The sequence below is a fragment of the Corticium candelabrum genome, chromosome 10, assembly GCF_963422355.1.
Source record: "Corticium candelabrum chromosome 10, ooCorCand1.1, whole genome shotgun sequence".
Lineage (NCBI taxonomy): Eukaryota > Metazoa > Porifera > Homoscleromorpha > Homosclerophorida > Plakinidae > Corticium > Corticium candelabrum.
Window position 1 is genome coordinate 2843619 of NC_085094.1, and position 20661 is coordinate 2864279.

General features: G+C 45.4%; 2 protein-coding genes across 2 annotated transcripts in view; one reads left to right on the forward strand and one right to left on the reverse strand.

Annotated features, from left to right (window-relative positions):
- Positions 1-591, forward strand: part of LOC134185878 (kelch-like protein 18) — a 3710-nt gene extending 3119 nt beyond the window's left edge. The window contains exon 4 of the mRNA XM_062653762.1: positions 1-591. This exon is cut by the window's left edge and continues 518 nt beyond it. Within this exon, the coding sequence (XP_062509746.1) occupies positions 1-370 (370 nt within the window). The 3' untranslated portion in view covers positions 371-591.
- Positions 592-7775: 7184 nt separating this feature from the next.
- Positions 7776-10047, reverse strand: LOC134185186 (uncharacterized). Its single transcript, XM_062652968.1, has one exon. It carries the CDS (start codon positions 10045-10047, stop codon positions 7900-7902), a length of 2148 nt encoding a protein of 715 aa, XP_062508952.1. The 3' UTR covers positions 7776-7899.
- Positions 10048-20661: the final 10614 nt, after the last annotated feature.

Below are 20661 nucleotides of genomic sequence, written 5' to 3' on the forward strand. Positions count from 1 at the left end.
AGGTGGAAGAAACGGCAGTGGAAATTTCATCAACTCTGTGGAAACTCTAGATCTCGGAAAGCTCGACAAGAGTGCACGATGGCGAGGAGTAGCACCGACTATAAGGTACGATCCTACCCTAGCACACTGTAACGGAAAGCTTTTGGCTATAGGCGGATTGAGCAGAGATGATTATTCGTCGCACAATTCGGCTACTTCGACGGTTCTGTTGTTGGACAACGATGCTAGTCACGCTTGGTTGCCTTTTCCGGATTTGAACCACGAGTGGATGTCGCACGGAGCGTTCGCTGACGAAAATCTGCTCGTCGTCGCCGGCGGTCTCAGTTCTGCGCGTTACGTCATCGAGAGTGCAAAACTCGAACAGATTTGACTACAAAGGAACGTTCTGTTTTAGTGGTATTTATACCATAAATGTCGTCTTTCGCTTAAAATGGTGGTTGTGTTGCTGACTGTTTTTGCTTGCTGAGACAGAAGCCGCGACATTAATTTATCCCTCATTTGTGGCTGTAATTTGGTCAAATATTATGGCAATATTTTTAATAAATAATTTATGTATAAATTAATCCTGTTTAGTTTTTATGCAGAAATTTCTACTAGATATGATCACAAGTCAAAATCGTGGTTTTACGTATAATTTCACTGACAAGTTCGTTTCCTATCTATATCCTTATATTAATTAATTCCTGCATTATTAATTGGTAATTTACTTGCTGTATTGCACTCGATAGAACTAAACGATTGTCTGAGGCTATGATGTTTTTAATAAGGCCTGTCTACAGCGTTAACTTAAATTTGATAACGTTGCTAACATCAGAAGAGGACATGGTCCAAACTTCTGACTCTTATTAAGTTAAGACCTACCTGTCTGCTTCACTATCACAATATATATTCTCCTAAATATAGCACATAAAATGTTGGTTGCTCTAGAGTATATTTAGTAAAATTTGGTGTGGCCGCAGAATTTGAATGTTTCATTATTAAGCAAAATTTGTTTGACAATGCCATCGTTCACACGTTGTAGCCTCTTCCTGAGTTGAACCAAAGTGAATGTCACGTCACGTCTTTTGTCGTATGCTGTATATAATAGACGTGATAGACAATGCATGCATAAGCTAATAATATAGCGGTGGGAGAGGGGTTTAGCGTTGACTAGTACTGTACGTCAGAGTGCTGGTTAGAAAAAAAGCGTGTGCACTGTGTCCATTGACTTGAGTGTCTGGTAGAGCTTGTCGTCTCCGCAAGAAACAGTGTTGGCACACCCCGCATTCCGCTGGAGTAGACTCCTGCTACTCGGGATCGTGACATTCTGGGGGTGTCCGGGAGAATTGAGTCACGCCTGACGTAGAGCACGGCCGGACGGTCTACCAAAGAACGAGTCGAGGTGAGGAAGCAGCTTAGAGGAGACTTAGAGGCAAGTATACCAGTAATGTTAATTTAATTATTGCTGAGTGTCTGTACTGTCGTGGTGTGAGTTCCGACGTATACGGTTAAGTACGCTGCTAAGTAACCAGGAGCTAGGCCTTCCGACATGGACCACCTGATCGAATTAGGACGAAAGATAGGCCTGAAGGGTGAGGACCTCAAAACCTTCGTAATAGAACAGCAGAGGATTGAGAGGGAAGAGAGGCAACGAGAGAAAGAGAGTTGAAGAGGGCCCAGTTAGAGGTGGAAGAAGAAATTCGGAAGCACGAGGCAAAAGCAAAGCAGACGCTGCAAAGGCGAGAAGGCCAGTGCAGAAGAAGCACAGAGCGATTCTGAACGTAAGGAATTGAGAATGAGACACGAGTTGGAACTAAAACGGTTAGAAATTGAAGCTAGCCGTACGTTGTTGGTAAGACGCGATGCTTCGAGGATGCTTGGATGTTTCCAAAGCGCCAAAAATGCTATCGTTTGGTAACGGTCAAGACGAGTTAGATAGTTACCTCAGCAATTCGTACGTTTGCGAAGAGCAACAACTGGAAGGAGGAGGAGTGAGCCACGTACTTGAGCGCATTGCTAACAGGTAGAGCGTCGGATACCTATACTCAAGACTTTCGAACGTGCACTGCGCACTGCAGTACTTGCAGATGAAGGAAGCGCTGTTGAAAACATATAATCTCACGAAGGAAGGCTACCAAAATAGGTTTCGTAGGGTAAAGCCAGAACAGGATGAATCAGCGCTTCAATTTATAGTGCGACTGCAAACTACTTTGATAAGTGGATTACTCCAGGCATTGACGAATCTTCTCCAGAAGCAATACGTGACCTCGTGGTGATGTAAAAGTTTCTTAACTCTTGCCCACGCGACCTAGCCGAGTAAAAGCTATGTACGCCATGGGCGAGGTAGCCGAATCCGCGAAGAAGTTCCTAACGGCTAGAAACCGACAACTGTATGTGATATCACCCCAGCAGCAAAGGCTCCGGTCGACAGTGATATACCAGTTACGACGTCGCTACAGAGGAAAGATCGAAGGCGGTCAGGAGCGGAGGCGTACAAGGCTTTGTATGCAAGAAGTACGGTCATAGAGCCATCAAATGCAAAGAGATAGATAAACGACGATGTTCCAAATGTGACAAAATCGGTCATGAGGCTAGGAAATGTTGGAGCATAGTGCGCCCCAGTGAATCTGTGATAAACTCCAATGCCAATACCCAGACATTGGGAGACCGAGCGGTGGCCGACGAGAAAGACGGTTCTGCGAGAAAGATAGCTGCACGAGAGACAACTTCCTCGCAGCCGAATGCGTGTGTGGTAGAATGGAAACGCGCCGAACCATCAGTTGAGAGTGGTCACGCAGTTCCAGGTAGCAACGGGGAGACGAAATTACTTACTGTAAACCAAGAAATCTTAGTAGCGTGAAAATTTTCGTACCTCCTGAATATTCCATTTCGGTAGCAATTTTTGGTACGTCGAAGTTTAATTGAAACTTCTGTGTGGATGCACAGAATATCTCTAGAGTACCTCGCAATTGTGCTCAGCACAGCTGGTGTGTACAGCACAGGAGTTCCTGTACTCTTAGAAATAAAACTTGCAGACATTACAAGTTTGACGTTACTAGTAGGTGTGAGTGTGCGTGCGCATGCTACTATGTATTACACGCGTGTGCTGTTGAATTGCCCAGCTCTAGCCACTGTGCAGGATAAAAAGACTTCTGAAATGGCTAGGGAAGACAAATCCAGCTGCCGAGTTATCAATACCAAGAACTGCCGGCCTTCCAGACTCCAACGTTGGAGACTGACGCGGCAGCATGCGCCTTAGCAAATGCAGAGATTGATGCTTCTATGTGTGAGACTGCCACAAGCAAGAGCAAAAGGATTCGTTTGCAGCATCAGCAATACGGCTCTGAAATGCGTGCAAGTATGGCTAGGTGCGTTGACTTGCATGGGCTGCAAGCAGCTTCGAGGCACTTTTCATCCAAGTTAGGGCGCAAAGTCCCTTCTACAAAGATACCATGTTTCCGGACATTGCTGCTGGCTCCTTATACAAAATTTAGGTTGAGATTTATTTTAGTACCTCATTTCAGTACCGAAAATAAATTGTCACCAAAACTTTCTTGGTTTACAGTATGTACTGTCGGAGAGAGCAATGTTCCGATAGTCTTCGAAGCATGCCCGTAAGAGATGGCAAGAATGGTGGCGAGACCGTGAGAGTATTACGCGACACTGGTTGCAGCGAATTCATTGTGAAACTAAGGTAAGATCAGAATAGTCAGTACACGGGAGAAATGAAATAATGCAGTTGGCCGACTACTCCCTGAAGCGAATGCCGATCACTGACGTTGAGATCGATTCGCCGTATTTGAAGGCAAGAGTTTATGCCCTTTGCCCTTCCGACGTCGTGTACGATGTCATAATTGGAAATGTGCCAGGGGCTAGACCCGCTAACGACCCTGATCGGGAATGGATCAAAACGCATGCAGTTACCACCAAGGCACGAGCACGCAGAGGAACGCAGGTATCACCGCTAAAACACGCGACTGCGAAGAAACGCTCAACAAAGGAGAGATCGCCAGGATGCAAAAAAAGACCGTTTCCTGACAAGATATGACAGGGTGCGAAACGAGGCGCGAGTCAAAGGACAATAGAAAGTCAAGTTCGAGACTAGAAATCATGTATTATACCGGATATTTAAGCATTAAGAAGTGAACCACGGAAAGCCAGTTCGACAAGTTATGGTGCCTACGCCTTTGAGCCAACAAGTCATATTTCTAGCGTGCGACCCAGTCATGGGAGACCATTTGTGTACTCGCAAGACGACAGACAGAGTGCTCAGTAATTGCTACTGGCCAGGGTTACGGAAGGATGTGGCCAGATACTTTAGAACGTGTGATATTTGTCAGAAGACCGTGAAGAGGGGTCAGATACCAAATACTCCTCTACAGCAAATGCCTCTAGTGGATTCGCCGTTCAAGAGAGTTGCTGTTGATCGGTCCCATACACCCACCTAGTGAAGACGGTCACAGGTATATACTCACGTTCGTCGACTATGCCATGCAGTACTCCGAGGCCGTACGGCAAAGAATATTTGCAGAGTCAGTGACCGGGGGGGGGGGGGGGGGGGTCGGGATACAGGCGCCTGAGCATTCCGGAAGAGATCCTCAGTAACATGGGCAGCCTATTTCTGTCAGAGTGTATGGGCGAGGTCGCCCGATTGCTCGATGTTCGCCAGATTACGAACACTCCGTACCACCCCATGTGCAAAGGACTTGTTGAGAAGTTCAACGGCACCGTGAAGGCCATGCTAGGCTGTGCTTCGAACAACCACGACAACGGCACAGATATACGTAAACCCTTTATTATTCGCCTATCGAGAGGTACCGCAAGAATCGACTGAGTTTGTGCCATTCAAACTATTGTATGGTAGAACTGTGAAGGGACCGATACGTGCACTGCAACGGTTGTGGACGAATGAGGATGATAACGAAGAAGTACGCAGTTCTTACCAATATGCATGTGTTGGAGCTAAGAGAGAGGCTGCAAGACACGTTAAGGTTGGGTAACAGGGAATTAGGAAGATTGCAAAGCCGATACAAGCGGTTATTTGACCGAAAAAGTAAGAAACGCGTGCTAAAACCGAATGATTTAGAGTTGCTTTTACGTCCCACGGATCGAAACAAGTTGGTTATGCAATGAAAAACCCTTATAAGATTGAGCGATCAGTAGGTCTGAAAGACTACGTCGTCAACCATGTGAATATAATAAAGAATTACCACGACAGAAAATAGCACGCCACTGATAGCGTGGAAACGTTCCGAGCAAGGGAGGAGCAGTCCTCGACCTGGTGAGTTCGGCAGTACTAAAAATTGACGAGGTAGGCGGCCCCAACGACGCAGGCGGCCCCAACGACGCAATAGACGACGATTAGCTATTAGATATGAGCACGTGTTGAACTCAAGAGTCGCTTGAGGACGAGGCGACGGGTGAAGATCTCACCGCTCACCAACGTACGCAGGTCCGAGAGGTGATCGTGGAATTTCAACACGTATTCAACGATGTCCCTGGGAGGACGGACCTATGGTCCACCACCAAGTTAAGCTAACGGCGACGACTCCAATACGATCAAGTCCCTACCCCATACCATTTGCCGTGAGGGAAGAACTTCGAAAGGAAATTGAGACGATGCTAGAGATGAAATAATTCGAGAATCTCGCTCACCCTATCTGGCGCCAATAGTCATCGACAAAACGAGATGGGTCAAATCGTGTCGCGTAGATTTCAGAAAACTGAACAAAGCCACCGTGGTGGACCCAGAGCCTATGGGGTCGATAACTGATGCATCACAAAATATCAGTAACGACGAATGGTTTACAAAGATCGATCTATCCAAAGGCTACTGGCAGGTACCCGTGGCGGAGAAGAATATCTCCAAGACTGCGTTTGCTACTCCCGATAAAATGTATGAATTCTCGCGAATTCCCTTTGGAATGGTAAATTCGAGTGCAACCAATGCCAGGAGCGATAAAGAAACTGTTGGAGGGAATGCGGAATTTGGATGACTTTGTCGATAACATACTGGTGCACAACTGCTCGTGGGAAGAACATCTACGTACGATACGTGAAGTGCTCCAGAGGATGTCTCGTGCCAAGATGACAGCGAGACCATCCAAAATGGGCGTTTGTGCAAAGGCAATCGACTTCGTAGGATATCGTGTTGGAAATGGTACAAGCAGTCCATTAGAAGACAACGTGTGCAAGGTCAGGGAGGCTGCTAGACCAAAGACTAAGAAGAAAGTTCGATCATTCATTAATTGGATTTGACGGGATTCTATTGCGACTACGTGCCAAACTATCTGTCAATCGCTGCACCATTGACGGACTGACCAAGGAGAGATAGCCCAACAGGGTGGAGTGGGGAAACGTCCAAGAAAACGCTTACTCAGCGTTGAAAGCCGCGATCCCGTCTCGACCGATACTCCGTCTGCGGATCACAGGTAAGGCGCATGTTTTGATTGCAGATGCATCTGACGTAGGAATTGGTGCTATCCTTATGCAGGAACATGACGGCTGATATTTCCCAGTAACGTATGTCAGTAAGAAGTTGACGGAACGTGAGCAGAAGTTTTCAGCCATAGAGAAGGAATGTTTAGCTATTATATGGAACTGAGAATGTTTCTATACGGCCGAGAGTTCATTCTACAAACTGACCATCAACCTCTCTCGTCACTGAACCAAACGAAGTACGTGAATGACAGAGTTATGCGGTGGGCGTTATCGTTGCAAAGTTACGGACCGATTTCGGATCGAGGCCATTAGAGGGAAGGATAATGAAGCCGACTACTTAAGCAGAATGACATGACTAACGACAAAGGCGTGTGTCCCAAAAACGTCGACGAGTCGACAAGTCTTCGCTTGAAGGGGGACCCTTGTCACGTCTCTTGTCGTATGCTGTATCACGCAGGTCCGGATCTAGGAATTTTTGAAAGAGGGGGTTGACCTGGTAGCAGTTATTTATAGCATTAATAATTGTTTCTTTTCTAATAAAATTTATATGAAACTATTAAACCACGCCTATTAGAAAAGCGGGGGTTTCAACCCCCTTAACCCCATCCGGATCCGGGATGTGATAGATAATGCATGCATGCATACGCTAATAATAGCGGTGGAGGAGGGGTTTAGCTTTGACTGACAAAATTTGCATTTGACTGAATGCGTACGTCAGAGTACCGGTTAGAGAAGCGTGTGTGTACATTCTGAGTTGAATGTCTTGTCGTCTCCGCGGGAAATTGTGTAGTAGACTCCTGCTACTCGAGTTCGTAACAGTCAGCAAACATTCGCTTACACAATTCGCTGATTGTCTCACGATACATGGTGTCATGCAGTTCTTCCCGTTACATCATAGATCGAAAAGTGCACCATTCAAGTAAATTCGGCTGCAAACCAGAGTTTGATGTCGAAGTGTCACTAGCGCGTTACTATCACTTAAAGTTGTGAAGGTTATCGTTTGCTTTTTGCTTGTTGGTTTCGATTGCCGCAGGAAGTGTAATACAACGTTAACAGTTTAGCTTATAAAGTTACATTAGTCATTATATGCAACCGTTATTAACACAAAGGTACAGTTCAGCATAATTTTTTGTTATTTAAATTGATATACCTATTAACAGCGTTGCTGTTGTTACATATTAATTAAAATACTGAAATCTAACTAAAGTTTATGACACATCATAGATTAAACTCTTTTGAAAATAGAAATAACATTTTCAATATTAGTGGCTCTCTATAATGTTATAAATAGCTCATTCAAAATTGAATGTTGACTTTATTTGACGTTAGGTCTGCACAGCTTGCAACACGTTCAATCAGCAGTTCTAATTAAATCGTACATATACGTATGTATAAACTTTCTTCGTTACCATATAATCTCTACATGCATGCATGTACACCAAGCGCATGCATTAATCAAAAGTTACGATTACGTTGCAATCAACTAAAATGTAAAACCCTAACGTAAAAACAATTGGTTCTAATAATATATAATAATTTAATAACAACTATATAAGCCAAAAGGAGAAGAAAACAAGCTGGAAAGTAAACTAAACACCAAACTATTAAAGAACCGTAAAAATGTTTGAACGGTTCATCTTCTGATAGCAACGCGTCAACGTAATCGTATACATTTTTAGCAGCAACGTTCGTCCAAACGGTAACCGAAGACGGCGATGTTTGCAGATCTCTTGTCGTAGTACTCGAAACGGTTTCAGGCTGTAGTTTAGTTCCGTTTGTTTTATAAAGAATACGATGTGCTTTATAGTAATACTTTGCTCCCGAATATGGACAAAAGTGTTGAAATTGCCAATCGCCAATCCTCTTATAAATCCAAAATACTTCAAGATCGTCAATAAGAACGGTTTCATATATTCTTGCAGCCTCCATCCAATGTGTCAAAGCTTCGTCAACGTTAAGTACTTTCAAAGCGTCAGCAAGTTTTACGTGACACACAGCCGTTTGCGAGTGATCATTTCCATACAACGTTTTCGAAATCAATAAACTTTTGTTCAAATAGTTCGCAGCTTTTTCGTTACGTTCAATTGCAAAGTAGGCTTTGCCTAGCAAATAGCAGACTCGAAAGATTTCTGCGTCGTTTTCTTTCAACAGATCTTTTATCATTTCATAAGCATGCAACAAAGGTGGAATGGCAGACTCATAGTTTGACAGTCGATGATAGGCTGATCCCAACTCAATCAATATTTTATGCGACTGACGGGAAGAAGCCATCTCTTCATTATTGAGGTTATCGAGGAAGTTAAGTAACATTGGTTTATTAGTGTGCTGATCATGTCTTTCAAATACTTCCACAACCGACTTCAGACATGTCATTTTCTTTCGTTTGTCTATCTTTCCAAAGTAAAGTCCAGCCTTCACAAAACACAAGTAAGCTGCATAATCAAGACTATGATTGTGAAAAAGAATGCCGAGATTCCAAAAGTTAGAGATATGCAAAACAGGTAGTGATAGAAGCAGAGCGTGAGTACTATAGCAATCAAGCACACCGTCTGGAATATCAGTAAGTTCATAAGGGCTAAGACATATATGTTCAACAATTTTCAATTTTAAGTTAACATCACAATGCAACATGAAATATCTGTCTTCTTCCAGTATAGTGGTGATCTTATAATTTCTGTTTGCTTCTTTTGTTGCTGCCCTTACTAGCAATAACATAACATCGCAGTACTTTCTGTTATTCTTCTCGTCTGATCTTGGTAAGCGAACAGCATATTCTCGAGCAGCACGATACCAACGAAAAAGTTGACCAGCAGGCAAACGAACAAGGAACAGATTAGCTGCTAGCTGAGAAAGAGTCACGACACTTTGGCGTACGCTGTCGCTAGCAGTAACAGCAAATCTTGGATCCATAAAGTAAAAAAGAACGTAGTAAAAATTATGTTGATCGTTATCATAGCTTCGTAGCACTTCTCTTGGATTTTGGTTGTATCTTCCAGCAAGATCAATAAGTCGCCTGAAATAATGAACAAAAAATCGATCTCTAACAAATTGACGATCCCCTCGTACACCAAGTTCTTCTATAACAAATGCTTTGATCAGTTTGTGCATGTAATATCGTTTAACATGATCATTGAATTCCAACAAACATCGTTTTGCAATTGGTTTCAGGCATTTCTTCCGAGCTTCAGAAGTGGTTACGTTAAGAACAGCAGCAGCAGCGCTTTTATCAAAAGATCCGGGTATCTGAGCAAAAATAGCTATGCATCGAGTCAAGGATTTAGAAAGACGTCGAAATGAAGAAGCAATGACCAATCTTATTTGATCTTCTGGCTGAAATTCTTTTGGACTCAGAGTTTCTATTGGCTTTATAGCCAGTTCATTTGCTAGTTGGTCTGCAAGTTCTCCTTCCTTCAACAAAGCTCCTACTATTTTAATGGCCAAAGCTGCTCTACCAGTAAGGTTTGCAAGTGAGGAAGCTACTGAAAAATTTGTATGTGATGATATATTCAAAAGAAGTTGTGTTGCAGACTCCGTCGAGAGTGGCTCGACTGCAAATGAAACACTTTTTACGCTCAGCAGAGTGTAGTCATACCTCGCCGTCGTCAACAGCCTCAAGCTGTGACTCATCCGCAACATTTCAGTTAAAGTTTTGAGAAAAATACTTCTAACTCCATCTTTCATCAACTCATCACAATTGTCTAAAATGAGCAATGTCTTACGGTAGACGCTTTTCGCCCAACGAACATGATCTTTATTATTGATTACTTCCAATTTGTTTGTAACAGTTGCTAATATGGTAGCAGTAGCATCCTGTGACGAATCTACTCCGTTCAGATCAGCATAGTGTACATGTATACCACGTTTCAATAACTCATTTCCAACAGCAATTGCAAGAGTTGACTTTCCAAATCCTGGAGCTCCAACAATATTCACCATGTTGGGATTCTCCTCATTACTGCCTGTTGCTCCCAAAAAAGACAGCAAATGGCTAATGTTTTGCACTTCCTTTTCTCTGCCAATGAAGTGTGGAGTATTGAAAGGCAGTGAATAAGATGTAAGAGAAGAATTATACGTCGTCCAGGCTTGGAATCCTACCGCAAATAGTATACCACAGACAGCAACAATGGTAGGAATGTTTTTTGATATCCTCTTTACTGAATTGATCGCTTCTGGTAACATACACCAAAAATAAGTTTGTCAAAGTATGCGTATAAAGAAACTTCTACAATTTAGTTCCTAAATATAATGTATAACCACATAGCGCCACACATGCAGTGTACATCACAAAAATGCATAATGCCGGTTTACAACTACAAGACAAGACTACACAGCTACTAGCAAACGAACTAATACACGTGTGTGTGTGTGTGTGTGTGGACTCAATTATGTGTGTATGCGTGCGTGCGTGCGTATGTTTTTTATATCAAACACAAACATGTAGGGATGGGTATGTACAGTCTACTACTTATTAATTCTCATCTGCTACATCACAATCTTTTACCTAATTAATTGCTAGCAGCAGTTTCAATCTAAAACGCAGCAGTCATGTGTGGCACTCACAGTACTCGATTGTGATGTAGGAGATGAGCATGAATAAGTACATACCCATCCCTACATCACAAGTTTGTGTGTGTGTGTGTGTGTGTGTGTGTGTGTGTGTGTGTGTGTGTGTGCGCGCGCGTGCGTGCGCGCGTGTCTGGTGCTCAACAACATAACACTCAAGGTCTCGCAGTGGTTTCTTCCTTAAATGAAAATCAGTATACAGATAGACCGGAATGATTATACCCCCTTTGAAATTTCCTAAAACATTATTGTCAAAAAATTATCATTGTCAGTTGACAGCTGCAAGACTCAAGAAAATTTCAAGTAGTACGCAAATTAAGCCCTTGAATATGTACTAGACATGCACGAAGTCGACAGAAAATGAGCTACTGTAGAAAGCTAAATTTTTCAGTATATTTTAATACGCTTGCAAACAGTTTGCTTAAAGTTCTCGTTTTTGAGCTACACCATGTACAACTGCTGTTTCAGCTGCATGCAATGCATAGGCTACAAGTATACTGTAAAGGGGCAAATTTTCGCGTGGGTAAAATTTTCGCTATATTCGCGGTTGTAAACATTTCCGCAAAATTAAAGTCACGCGAAAATTTCTGTGAAACTGTGCGGTCCCGTAGGTGGGCGTGGCTGCCAGGCAGTAACGTGCTCTGCAAGATTGCGTTAATGTTCTTATTAATTAATCAAACACAACCCAACGCTAATGTTATATGTAGAAATAGAGGATACAGTGACAATTTTGTCTAAATCTTCAGCAACTACTGTACTGTGCTATACCATTAGAGTACAGTACTACTACAATTATTAACAAACGTCACACCTGCTCTGCAACAACTGAAGCAATTAAGATTATATCAGCGCCTTTCATAGTTCCATTTGTCAATCCATTTCGGTTCAAGGTAAGATCAAGAAAGGCTGCCATCTGCTGGACACTAGGATGATCAAATCCCGCAACAGCAATAGATGCACCAAATTTCGTACTCTGAATATTGTGGGAGAGGCTGTCGAAAGCTGCAACGGACAATCTCACAGGATCGAACGCAATAGCGACAGGGAAATGACTTGGCATTACAACTACACCAGCATGGACTCTGTTTGTTTTGGAAGCTTGGTCTCTGATAGTCTGCAAAACCTGTTCAAAATGGGTATAGTCCCAAACTCCAAAAAGTCACCTCCCTTGGCAACTACTACAGGCATATCCGAACAGGCATTGCCTAGTGCGGCATATACTGACAAAAATCCATTGCAACCAGAAAGTTCATACCGTCTATTGCCTGCTTCCATGCAGTCAATGAAAGCGTTGATTGTCTGTTGTGTTGGCTTTAAGCCCGGACTAGGAATTTACAAACGATCTTGAACGATCTGGGCTGCTACACAGACAGATATCACAGTGCAAGCATTGCTACCATTTCGATCATTCAAAAGAGACTGTCAAAGTTGTGATGGGAGTAGATAGCGATGTACTGAATCATAGCATTGCACATGCAGTGCAACAGAAAGACCGTTGCACTGATCATTCCTACTACTATGATGGTTTGACTGGGATCTCTGCTGCATAGAAATTATAGACACAGTTGATGTGCAAGAGGTGGAGTGATTTAGTGAACTAATACCGGTACTAGTATCAGAACTGCTCATAGCAGTGTTTCTCTCCTGTTGGCTTGTCTCTGACACTGAGGTGCTACTAACTAGAGGCATACAGAGACCAGCCTGAGAGAACCCACTCTTTATGAGCTCAGGACAATCGGAAATTGACTTGTGGGCACGAAGAATCCACCCAGCATGCAATTGCTTGATAGAAGACAGTCTGAGATCAACAGCAACGTCACTGACAGCAACTCCACTGTCCAGTTGCTGCTTAAACCTGATTGCCATACTAGCCTTGGAATGACTTCCTCAAGTCTTCTTTAAAGACTTATTGACTGTCAAATCTAACGGTTGTAAATTATCCGTGTAGCATGTCAGTACATACAATACATATACATTTTCATCTTCAAGCGCTTTACGGACGGCATCTGTCCGATGAGCTCTGAAAACATCAACAATCAACAAACCTTGGTGCTTCTCAGACAAACCTAACTCCTTTCTTTTCATGCAAAAATATGAACCCAGCACTGTTTTTATATATTCTAAGGTCGTATTTTCTGTTGACCAATGAGAAGCAGTATGGGTTATGTTCCAGGAACCAGGAAACTCATACTTTGGATGACATCGATTAGTTGTACCCTGGTAAATCACCTGACCAGGTAGTGCTTCTCCTGCCATACTGACAACCAGCAAAACCGTAATTTCTCTTTTGTCATCCAAACCAATAATAGAGACATGTTGGAATCCTTTCTTCTCAAAAGTCCACTGACCTGAAGGGACCATTCGGACTCCTGTTTGGTCCCAGTTTACAACCATTTCTGTTGAAATTTGACGGTTGCTGACGAAGTCCAGAAAATGACTGACAAAGTTTGTTTTATTTCAGGAAGGTCAGAGATTCTGTGTTTTGCAGCTCTTGTACCCTTACGCTTGGTAAATCCCATCCTATCCAACACACCACGAGCCCAGTCTCTTGTTGGAGTGAAAGGTCCACCAAAATCACTAAGAAAGGCCCTATTTTCATGAGCAACAATCCCACGAGCAGCCGCCATTACAATGGGCACAATGACAACTCCAGCTGCTTCCCCAAGTTTGTAAATGTAGGCATGAACCATACAATTGAAGTTGTCACCAATGGAAAGCGAGCGCCACGCTTCTTCCGGGGCAGAGAGGCAAGCGGTGCTTCACTTGGACATTGCTTGGTTTTCTGGATATACTGTTTCTTCATTGCCCTGATCGTACTCTCATTGACAGGATGATCCAGTACGCTGCTGAAGTGCCTGGCAGCTCTTGCAACTCCATTGTCTGCCGCATACTGTGCGATTTCAAGCCGTTCAGGTGCGCTGTAGGCGTAGTACTCTGTTTTTCGACGTTTTCCGCTAGGAACGTGCTGTACCCACTGAAGGGGATCTTGTACCACACAGTCATTTGCAGCCTTCACTGCAGCCGAACGTACTTCAGGAACACCAGTAGGTTGGGGGAGAAACGGTCGTTTTCCCTCATCCCCCGCTTTACGCAACCACTTGAGAAGCATGACTAGACCATATCAGCACGTGACAGAATCACGTGACTATTTCCAAACGTCAAAGAGCGAAAATTTTGTCCCGCGAAATGGTCTCTGTAAGAAAAACCACGAAAACTTTGCCCAGCGAAAATTTGCCCCTTTACAGTAAAACAATTTGAGAAAATGATGGGTCTAAGTATATGTAGGGATGGGTATGTACTTATTCATGCTCATCTCCTACATCACAATCGAGTACTGTGAGTGTCACACATGACTGCTGCGTTTTAGATTGAAACTGCTGCAAGCAATTAGTTAGGTAAAAAGACTGTGATGTAGGAGATGAGAATGAATAACTAGTAGACTGTACATACCCATCCGTACATACCCATCATTTTCTCAAAATGTTTTTAGCTATACTTGTTTCATTCATTTTCTAGTTACGTACACCAATCTGTGTTGCTACTAGCTGTGAGTACATGTTTGTTGGAAATGACGCGTGCAGCTCGAGATTCCATACTTTGACTGACAGCTGGGCACGCGAGACTCCCCGTCTGAATTACAACATAGTTCTTGACCGTGATTTCTAGCGTAGAACTATTGTGCTTTTGTATGAAAAAAGTGTTTTGATCTTACCGGTGCGTTGTTCGTCGGGTACTGAGACCGTTGCAACTTGTCCACTCGTATTACTAGGCTCGTTTGCAGTGTCATGATCACGTTCACGTTCATGGTGATGGTGTACGTGCATAACGTTGCATGAACCTTGTTGAACATTGCTTCCTTGCGTTAGAACCGTTACATCAGCGCTCTGTCTAGTTTCAGCCTCGCTGCCAGCAAGCAACGCACGGTCTGACTCTCTCATTTGCTGTAAGTCCTCCGTCGATTCTGCACCTGTTTGACAGATCAGACTTTGTCAGCAATAGTACCACTAGTGTTCTTCAAGTAACAGTACCTGCTGCCATTGCTAGCCCTAGCTCGTCATGTACAGACAAGACGTAGTCTCGCGTAGCCAGACCCTTTCCTGCCGTTTCATGTCATGCCCGGAAGTGGGACGCGGCGGGCAAGGGACTGGCTACGCGAGACTAGATTTTTAGTCTGCAGTTTTTCGTGCACGTTGGCAGCTTGTTGTTCCCTGTGTCGGATAGCGTTACCAGTTTGGCCAGAGGTACAGCACTGTACTGGAAGGTCTGACAGAACAACAAAACCTCGTAATCCCAAACTTCGCGCATACATACTTTAGAGACCACGTGAAACTTTACTTTCACGTGACGTCAATAATTTTAACTGGCAAATTCAAATTTTTAAAAAGTACAAACATTTTTCTAATTAATCATATGTTTTTGTAACAAAGCACTGTTACTTGTGATTCAACTATTGCAATGTTTGTACGAGAGAGAGCTCGATATTATCAGTTTACACGATTGCGATTTATATCTGTCTCTTCAGCGCAAAATCAAGAGCGGTACATCAACGTAAATAATTTTTTGCTGGATGTTGCAATTGGTTTGTATAAGCGCGTCATGCCTACTAACTAAACCATCTGTAGCGTGAGTAATTGGATGTATGTTTGCCTTGGCACTGCGTTAGAGCACGTTAGTATGACATCATGATTGTTGTCTATACGTAGAGCGGTGGGATTTATCCACTGTATAAATAAATATATAAATTTTTATATAATATATATGCTAAATCTAATCTATCATTTAATATTCTAGCATTAAACTGCCAAAGACGAACAGATAATAATTATTGTTCTAACAAATTACTAACGCTTGACTAAGTGAAAGTCTAGTTTTTGTCATTGTTTTAGAGGCAATTATTCTTAGTGTACCTAAACTAGCAAGTGTCCAAAAACCAAACGTTTTAACTGTCAAAGAGTAGAAACATCCGCCTGCAGCTTCCACGTCCGTTTGGTGATGAGCATCGTTTTCTTCCTCTCCAGCAAATACAGCAGCTCTAGCCAAAGTTAAAGATGGTATAATGTACGAAGGCTGCATGGTATTCCAAACGGAAACATCAAAATAAGCAGGATTGCCGTTTGTGAAATTGGGATGATAGACATCTCAGGACGATTGAAAGAAGTGCTACTGCAACGCTCCTCAAGGCGTGAATCAGTATCATCAACAAGTAACGTGTGATAGATGATGTCTCGAAGAGCATTATGACGTCAGGATCGTAGAGAACCGTGACCACACCCAAGGAGATGATCACCAAATGAATCAATTGTATGTCCACACATACAACGTATAGCCTTGGGAAAATCTGGAAAGATAGGAATTCTCAGCCAGAGTTTGACTGCAATCACAAATTCATGCGAAGCCAAAGCGAGGCCTAACTTTGGGTTCGGAATTGCCCGCAACCAGGCTGCGGCATAAATCGATGATACGGTGTTTAGGCAAGCATTATCTTGAAGGCTGCGAGATTCCTTGAGATTAACGAAGATGGAACACTCTACCTGTGACCGTAGAGTTGACTACTTACCTTGACCCCGAGTTCTGCTTCTCGTTCCTCTCGAGCACTTTCACTGCTGTACCTGTCGACCTGCCTGAGAGGAAGGTCGGCGCTCACGAGGGGGGCGGAGCCCGGTCATGGAGCCTCACGCGCGCTAAAGGCTGGTGGTTGGGAAGTCCCGGGCTACCCAGACCGGACTCTGTCGCCACCCCGATATTTCACGTAGAACGTCATAGCCGTCTACGGAGAGTCAAGAGAAGAAAGAGAGTGGGAGAGATGGAAAGAACGTCCACACGCGCAAACTGCAAAACGTGCTATGCTACTGCGCATGACTTGCGGGAAGAAACCTCGCGCCACTACTGACTGCGCATGACTCGCTGGAAGAAACCTCGCGCCACTACCGTCTGCGCATGAACAGCGGGAACACACAAGACTTGCCTACCGTGCACTCCTGCGGCCGATGACTCATCGCGCGCGCTGTCAAGGCGGAGTCAACTATGTGTAACTTCGTTAAACATTATTTGACTACTTACCTTGACCCCGAGTTCTGCTTCCCGTTCCTCTCGAGCACTTTCAGTGCTGTACCTGTCGACCTGCCTGAGAGGAAGGTCGGCGCTCACGAGGGGGCGGAGCCCGGTCATGGAGCCTCACGCGCGCTAAAGGCTGGTGCTTGGGGAGTCCCGGGCTACCCAGATCGGACTCTGTCTCAAACGGCGGACAACTTCCAGTGTTGATTCCGCCGCCTCCAAGCACCACCTCTCTCACTATGTATATATAAGAATATAAACAGGCACCATTGAAGTTTCCAGAGAGCCTTGTCTCGGCTGCTATTAGAATTAAGCGCTTGGGCGCCCGCCCCCTGCGCGTTGACGTTGCTTGCACGCGTAAACGATGCCTTTGTGTTTTTTCCAACCAGTTATTAGCGTAACGTGCAAAAATACTTGTGTGAACGGCTACGCTGCTGCACGCAACCTGCTTGGCGATACACACTACTTCCTGTCCGCGCTATCCTTAGCTAGGTAAACAATCAAGCAAACAAGAAGCAATAAGTGTTCTCGCCCGCGTGCCTCTAGAGTGTCGCTCGTGTCACCAGCGCATTGCTGTGCTGTTTGCGGTAGCCAACGTCCAAGAAAATTGTGCAAGCTCCCTGGCGTCTCTTCTTATGGACCGTTGGTACGCATCGCTGCGCCAGCGACCCAAAATCCGAATAACTGAGTCTTCCAGCCCTGTGGCTGCAGCCGTAGTTGCCGCTCCAATGCGAAAACTGTGGCCAGAGTACAACTCGCAGTTGAAACCGTGGATCGACAGAGACTCCCGCAGATACGACACTACGCGCTGGCGCGACAGGGGAGAGCCGTCGCTGAAGATAAAGAGAGGCCCATGTGACAATCCCCTTCTTGCTAAGTACGCCAACACCGCCAAGACCGGGCAAAGCTCATTGCCTGATTTTCCCAGGGAAATCATAGCGCCTCGTCTGATGGCCACCCGGACTATCTGGGGGCTTCCCTTGAGTCCACTGACACGTCCGCTGGAGTCAGGTGACGTGGCGGGTCAAAACCTTTGATTGAGTTGACCGTGAACTCCCCAGCACGCAGAAAACCAAAGAATCCGAGACAACAGGCCGCCTACAGCATTACCACATCGTATGTGATACCTGATGCGGACCAATGGCGACGCAGCGCGCAAAGAATGTCCGGCGTTATTGGAAGCCGAGGGCGTGCCGCCCGCTCACCCCAAATTCTTCTCACTCCGCGAAGCACATAGACAAGCCGGGGGAGAGGACGTGCAAAAACCTCGCCGCGCCTCCGACAAATTAGGAGATGGCGTACGGTAGAGAGATACCCTTTGACAGTGTTGTAAGCCAAGTGACACGTTTCCAGGTAAGCTACAAAGCAACAAAGCGTCTCTTCGGATACCGCATACAGTAAAGCCTCCGACGCTCGAACGAAGTCTAAGAAACGGCGTTGGCCGCTTCTATAGGCCTTAGCCGTGCTGGTGGCGATGCCTGCTTCAATGAGAAACTGAGTTCTCCAGCTGGAAGTCCAGTCCCCCGTGTTGTCTTCTAGAAGCGCTATCCAGCCCTCCGGCATCTGGCAAGCCACCACCGACAGCTGCGGACACATATCAAACATCGTAGCGATTAGATTGCGTGAAATAGCGTTGGCCACTATGTTCTCTGTGCCAGGAATGAGCTCGGCGGTAAACGTAAACTGGAGCTCGGCCACCACGAAATGCAGTAGCCGAATGAGACACATTGCCTGCTGATCCCGGCAGGATCCTGAACGCAGTGCGGACACCACCGTGCTGTTGACCACGTTAAACAGAACGTGCTTGCTTGTCCAGCTGCGTCCCCAACAGACTGCCGCTAAGACTCCTGGGAAAGTTTCTTTTGCTGCTATGCCCAAACGCTCTGTACCCGGTTCCCACTTCAACTGAAGCCACCGGTGCTGCCAAACCGCGCCGCAGCCCCAGCCACCTGAGGCGTCTGACTCCAAGCACACCGTCGAACGCACCTTGCCTAGGACCGACAACAAACCGATACCGTTCCACCGGCTGGCAAACGCTGCCCACCGCGCTATGTCTGAACTCCCTTCCTTGTTTAAGCAAACAAAATGATGGAGCGCCTTAGGAACCTTGCACAACTCGATTAGACGGCGGAGAAATGCTCTACCCGGTTTGATCAACGCACAAGCATGGTAAAGACTGCCGATCAGAGACAAGAGTTCCTTCTTGGTCCCTCCCCGACGAGTCGACAAACTCAATAGTGCGTCCTGCAAGCGCGCCAGCTTTTCTGATGGCAGACGAAGCTGCATGTGCACGGTGTCAATTTCAATGCCCAAAAACGTCAATACTGTACTCGGGCCCCGAGTCTTATGCTCTCCTACGGGCACACCCAGATCCCGACACGTGGTAAGGGCAGATGCCAGGTTTTGTGCGCACTTCCCGGAACCGGCTGCCCCGCAAAAGAGAAAATCGTCCAGATAATGTATGGCAGACGAGACGTCCCTACGGAACATAACAAACAGAAGTGAATCTGCCACCGCTGAGAAAATCTTGGGTGCTGACCGAAGCCCGAATGACAGTGCTGTATCTAGGGTCACCGACCCGCGCCAGCGCATACCATGCAGATGACGGTCGTCCAAGCGTACTGGAATTAGCCGGTAAGCGCTCTGGATGTCCATCTTTGCCAGCAGCGTTCCTCGCCCCAACGCTAAGATACGCGTCGCCGGATCATCGACCCGTGAGTACGACAACAAACAGAGATGTGGATCTATACCGTCGTTGACACTGACCGTGAGGAGAAGAAAGGTCCAAGATTAGTCTCCATTTGCCTGGTTGGCGCGGTTTGTGAATCACCCCGAACGGACTGAGGCGAGCTGTCCTTCCGCCGCTGAAGGGTGGATCAATTACACGCTGCTGCGCTCTCTCGTCCTGCAAGTAGTTGGTCACGACATCCGCCTGCTCTTTGGCTGACCTAATGTTTTTCTCGCTGCTCGGCATGTGTGTGCTTCGTAGTCGAAACCAATTCGAAAACCCGTCTTCAAACCCCGCAAAAGCCAGGCTACAAACTCACGGTCTGGGTGGGCCCTCAGACCTGCTTCCCATCTTGCGACTGCTCGAGAGAGGGGAGAGTGTTGCCTCGCCCGTAACCGATGTCGCCGCCGTACACGGGGGCCGATGCCGCCGCTCCAATGCCAATAGGTCCGCCACGTATCTGTACTCGCCCGCGCAGATGTTGCATGCCGCTAGAGCTTCGACAGAGAGTTCAGCGTTAACTAAAATCATTAGTTATTTCGTATCTCCCTTACTCGCCTTACTATGCTAATGCATGCCGCTGTGCTGTGGCCAACGGGTGGTGCCCACCACTTCAGACCATGACTGAACCATGGTTGCTAGTAACTGCGCGCGCCAACGGATCGCCACCGATCCAGCCAATGAGACCATGGGAACAGACTTATCTAACACCATGGATCATTACCAAAGCAGACCAAGCAGTAACACGCCCGGTCGCACAAACCTTAGAACAAGTATATCCGACTAACAATCGAGTACCGTCAGAAACAGCAGCACCGAAAAACAAAAAACATGCCCTATACAACGTTCATCTAAACAATAACAACAGACAAAAACATGCCTTATGTCTATGTGAA